This window comes from Emiliania huxleyi (assembly GCF_000372725.1).
Source record: "Emiliania huxleyi CCMP1516 unplaced genomic scaffold EMIHUscaffold_392, whole genome shotgun sequence".
In the NCBI taxonomy this organism is placed as follows: Eukaryota; Haptophyta; order Isochrysidales; family Noelaerhabdaceae; genus Emiliania; species Emiliania huxleyi.
Genome location: NW_005199029.1, coordinates 1 through 4,673, shown reverse-complemented (window position 1 = coordinate 4,673; position 4,673 = coordinate 1). Strand labels below are relative to the sequence as shown.

The following is a 4,673-nucleotide window of genomic DNA, read 5'->3' as shown; positions in this document are numbered from 1 at the left end:
CACCGCTGCAGGTTGCAGAGTCACGCGTCGCACCGTTGCTCATGTACACCCTGATGGGCCTGCCACTTCTCTCTCCCGGCTTGCTCAAGCTCATCCCGGAGGCGGCGATCGACGGCATTCTAGCCTACGTCGGCAACGAAGGCAACGAGACGACCGACTAGGAATTTCGAACACTCGGCGGGGTCGCAGCTGCCTCTGCGCGTCCTGTGGATGTACCTTTGTCGCGCGCCGGAGATGACTCGACGCCGCTGAGATCGGAGATCAAGCTCTGACAGGTCGCACGTCGCTCCTTTGACGCCGACGTGACTCACCCGTGCAGATCACATCAGGACACGGTCTCGACGCGCTCGGTACGACGCCTGCGACCCGTCTCGGGTCAGGTGGCACGACGCTCATATCGCCTGCCAGCGCTGCCGTGCAGGCTGCCACGACGAGGTCGAGAACGCTTCTATACGCTCGCCGAGCCTTCCTTTCCATCCCATTAGGCAGCCTGGGAACGGTGGCGATCAGAGGCAAAGCCTACGAGGGGTGGTGGAACCACATGTCACGGCTACTGCCGGCTCGACCCCACGATAGCCTCCGAAGGCTGACTTTGAGGCACAATCATCGGACGATGTCGACGAGTTGGGTCGCTCTCGCGGTAGCCAGATGACCTCTCATACTAGGATCATCGGCCATGGCCGCAGGGAGCGCGGGGGAGGGCGCTGGAAGCAACACGGAGCTCCGTTGGAGACGTTTTCACTTAGGGGACCCCTAGGGTTCTGAGGGCCGGATTTTTTAAGACCTTTTAAGAAACGAGGAGGTTTGGGGGCTTAACTTGCCATTTAAGAGATTGCAGGCACCGGGGGTCCCTCTTTTAAGACCACCGTTTAACAAAGTCCGGCACGCGTCGCTGGGTTCCGCGCCGTTTTCTCCAATACTGCCATTATTAGGCACACTGCCGTTATTTTAGGCACAAACCCGCCTCTGAAGACACATCTGCAAGTCTGGTGCACTGGCAGGAGCCATACTCGCATAGGGGACACGTGCTAGCTGACTGTAGCCAGCTTCCCGGCCTCCGGCGTGTGTCTACCGGGAGCCTCCCGGACCATCGACCTCGGGAGCTCTCCCGCGCACCGTTTAAGCGTTTAAGACCGTTTAAGGAATTGGCGGCCCAGCAGCTCTTAAAACTTGCCATGGCAAGTTTTAAGCCGTTTAAGCCGCAGGCGCCCCAGGGCCCACCCTTTTAAGCCTAGGGGTCCCCTAAGCGTTTTCAAGATTAGCGTGTCAGAGTGAAATGGCACTAGCCTATGGGGGGGTGGTGTAGAGCCGTAGCTCGCGCAGCAAACTAGAGAATTCAAGTGCTAAAGTATCTCTGTACGTGCTCTCTCGCGGCAAAGATGCTCGCGGTAACAAAATAGGCGTCTCTGGAGACTCTGCAGACGCCAAACTATGGTGGAAGGGCGCGTGCGTGCGGTTGGGGGCTCGCTCTCCGCCTACTCCACGCGGTCATTCACAGACTCGAAGCGTCGCGACACAACTCTCCGCTCAGCCGCGGGCCCACTGCGTGATGTCGAGCAGCGAGCAGTTGAGGCTCCCCTCCGGCAGGCGCACGTTTGCGGTGCGCTCGGCCAGCGAGACGCTCTCCACCACGCCGACCTGGCCCGCCTGCGCGCCCTCCACCACCATGATCAAGCAGCCCGCCTCTGGCTCGGTGGGCAGCAGGTCCGCCTCGCGCGCCGAGATGACTTGCTTGCTCGAGTCGAGCTTGAGCTGCAGCGACTCGGGGTCGCGCGCCGCAACCACCACCGCGGTGCCGCCCCCCCCCTCCGCAGCGCCGCCCAGCACCTTGACCCGCATCCCCTTGCGCGCCCAGCGGGAGGCCGCCGGGCCTGCGCCCCTCCCACCACCACCCGCCGCCGCCGCCGCCGCCGCTGCAGGCTCGCTTGCAGGCACGCGGTGCTCGGGAGGGATGCGCGCCTCGATGGTGCGCGAGAGCGCCTGCGCGCGGAGCCGCTGCTGCGCGGCGGCGATCTCCTCCGCGCTGATGGGCGTCGTGATGGCGGCGGCGGCGGCGACGGCCTTCGCCTTGGCCTTGTCGCGCAGCGCCGCCGCGTTGGCGGAGGCCTCCTCCTCGGACGCCTCTCGCGCGCGCTTCTTCCGGTTGTCGTCGCCGAGCGCCGCGCCGATCAGGCTCCGCGCGAACCGGACGTTCGGCACCGTCGGGCGCTGCTTTTCGGGCACGGGCTGCAGGCCGGGGTACGCCGCCGCCGCAAAGCCGGGCAGAGGCATGCTCAGCGGCGGGCCAGCGGCGGGCAGGTGGCTCCCGCCCGCCGTCTGCAGGTGGCTCGCGCCCGCCGTCTGAAGGTAGACGTCCTGCATCTGCGACACGTGCTGTAGCGCACCGTACTGCTGAAGCTGAACCGGGGCTGGCTGGGATGGGTAAGGCGGGGCGTGCGGCAGACCCACTCCGGGCGCCGGCGGAGGAGCAGCGGAGCAGGAGGCGTGCAGCGCCGCGGGATTCGCCGCCTACGACAGCAAAGGGTGGACAGGTCGAGACGCGCAATGAGTGCCGCAGGTCTCTGAGATGGCGCGGCTTCCTGCAGTGCGGCCAGTCGCGCGGCGGCGGCAGTGTAAGCCGAGCTGTCGCCGGTGCCACCGTCCCGCTCCTTGAGCCGAGCTACTGCCGCCCGCGCAGCGGCGGCGAGGTCGATCTTGCTGGGATCCATGGGTAGTCGAGTGCAATCGAGGCGCGCAGCGCGCGGCGCGCCCCGTGAAGAATTTTACAACAACGCGGTGACACTACCGTGAAAGAATTCAAAATCGCTTCACCCACGCTCGGTGGAGCCAGACTGTGTCCCTGGTACGCTCGGCGGAGCCGGTACTATCGCATGGCGGAGCGTTCGAGCAGCGCAACCTCAACAGCAGGGCGAGCCTCGCTCGGAGGCCGGAGTCGTCCCTCAGGCGGCCGCCGGCCGCCGTGCACGTCCGCGGCGGCGTCAAGGCGGCGGCGTCAAGGCGGCGGCGCCGCCGCCTCGCCCTGCGCCTGCTGGTGCGCGCGCAGCCGCTCGGCCTGCTCGGGCTGCCTCGACTCCAGGAAGCGGATCAGGTCGGCGAGCGTGGCGACGCGCACGACGGGCACGCCGAGCGAGCTCTCGACCTGCTGCACCGCCGTCAGCTCCGTGCCGGCGCCCTTCTCCTGCCGGTCGAGCGCGATCACCAGGCCGGCGACCGAGGCGCTGTTGGCGGTGATGATGCCCGCGGCCTCGCGCGCGGCGGTGCCGGCGGTGATGACGTCGTCGACGATCAGCACGCGCTGCTGCGCGAGCGGCGCGCCGACGATGCAGCCGCCCTCCCCGTGGTCCTTCGCCTCCTTCCGGTTGTACGAGCAGGGCACGTCGAGCGAGTGGTGCTCGGAGAGCGCGATGGCGGCGCTCGTGGCGAGCGGGATGCCCTTGTACGCCGGGCCGAAGAGCACGTCGAACTCGAGCCCCGCCTCGGCGATCGCGCGCGCGTAGAAGCGGCCGAGCTTGGCGATGCGCCCGCCGGTGTTGAAGAGGCCGGCGTTGAAGAAGTAGGGGCTCGAGCGGCCCGACTTGAGCGTGAATTCGCCAAAGCGGAGGACCTCGCAGTCGACGCAGAACTGGAGAAACTCGTCCTTCCACGACGACTCGGCGGAGGGCATTCAGTTTGGTCGGGAGGGAGGCGGAGAGCAAGCGGAGGGGTGGGGCGGTATATGCCGTTGGCGGGCGGAGCAGGAAGAAATCGCGCTCTCTGCGTATGATGCCACGAGATCTACCTAGCATAAGGTAAAGAAAAAGCACACAGCAGACCACAGAGGGATGGGAGGAGGACGAAACTCGCGATTTCTTCCGGCGCCGCTCTGTGTGCCAGTCACGAGGACACCACCATCATGGGCTCGACCAAGCGGTCCTCGGAGGCCGCTGACCCGCCCAAGAAGAAGGCCAAGGCGGCCAAGGCGGCCAAGGCGGCGAAGCCGGCAAAGCCGGACAAGCGGGCGGATCCGGAGGAGAAGCCGGCCGCGCCAGAGCCGGCGGCGGAGCCCGTTGCCGACTGGATGGAGGACGAGGAGGCGCCCTTTCCTCGCGGCGGCGGCTCGGCGCTCAGCGCGCTCGAGCGCCGTGAGGTGGCCGCTCGTGCGCGCGAGGATGCCCTCTTCACGGAGGATCAGGAGGAGGACGAGGACGGCGATGAGGCTGTCGGCTCCCTCCGCACGCGGCTGGGCGGCTCCTCGGCGGCGTTGGCGGCGCGGCTCAAGGCGTCCGAGCTGACGCCGGGCACGCTGGCCCTCTGCGCAGTGCGCGAGGTCCACTCGAGCCGCGCCATCCTCTCGCTGCCCGACGGCCATCTCGGGCTCCTCGAGCGGCTCGAGCTCTCGGACGAGCTGCACGCCGAGATCGCGGGCGGCGGCGAGGCGGCGCACCCGCCCGACCTGCGCAAGCTGCTCGCGGTGGGAGAGCTCCTCCCCGCGGTCGTCCTCGCGCCGCCCAAGCCCGCGGGCCACGACACGCCTCGCTCCGGCCGCGGCAGCCGCTCGACGCCTCCCTCGACGGTCTCGACCCGCCTCTCGCGCGTCCAGGCGGCGGCGCTGTCGAGCGGGACGGCGCTACCGCGCGGCGCCCTGCTGTGGGGCGTGCTCAAGTCGGTCGAAGAGTGCGCCGCGCCCGCCGACG

General features: G+C 67.9%; 3 protein-coding genes across 3 annotated transcripts; 1 reads left to right on the top strand and 2 right to left on the bottom strand.

Annotated features, from left to right (window-relative positions):
• Nucleotides 1-1,527: 1,527 nt before the first annotated feature.
• EMIHUDRAFT_243563 (hypothetical protein) lies at nt 1,528-2,708 on the bottom strand (the record flags this gene model as incomplete). Its single annotated transcript, XM_005771049.1, has 3 exons — nt 1,528-1,842; nt 1,936-2,408; nt 2,513-2,708. 3 exons carry the CDS (start codon nt 2,706-2,708, stop codon nt 1,528-1,530), a joined length of 984 nt encoding a protein of 327 aa, XP_005771106.1.
• Nucleotides 2,709-2,745: 37 nt separating this feature from the next.
• Nucleotides 2,746-3,706, bottom strand: EMIHUDRAFT_369783 (hypothetical protein). Its single transcript, XM_005771048.1, is given in 2 exon segments — nt 2,746-3,664; nt 3,681-3,706. 1 exon segment carries the CDS (start codon nt 3,662-3,664, stop codon nt 2,993-2,995), a length of 672 nt encoding a protein of 223 aa, XP_005771105.1. The 5' UTR covers nt 3,681-3,706; the 3' UTR covers nt 2,746-2,992.
• A 186-nt stretch (nt 3,707-3,892) lies between these two features.
• On the top strand, nt 3,893-4,653 carry EMIHUDRAFT_118315 (hypothetical protein; the record flags this gene model as incomplete). The annotated part of the gene is made up of 1 exon (XM_005771047.1): nt 3,893-4,653. A coding segment is annotated over one exon (761 nt), but the record flags the coding sequence as incomplete, so codon positions are not given.
• Nucleotides 4,654-4,673: the final 20 nt, after the last annotated feature.

What these genes read in the sequence shown, in the direction of transcription:
- EMIHUDRAFT_369783 (XM_005771048.1), bottom strand. Translation starts at nt 3,664, where the DNA reads ATGCCCTCCGCCGAGTCGTCGTGGAAGGACGAGTTTCTCCAGTTCTGC.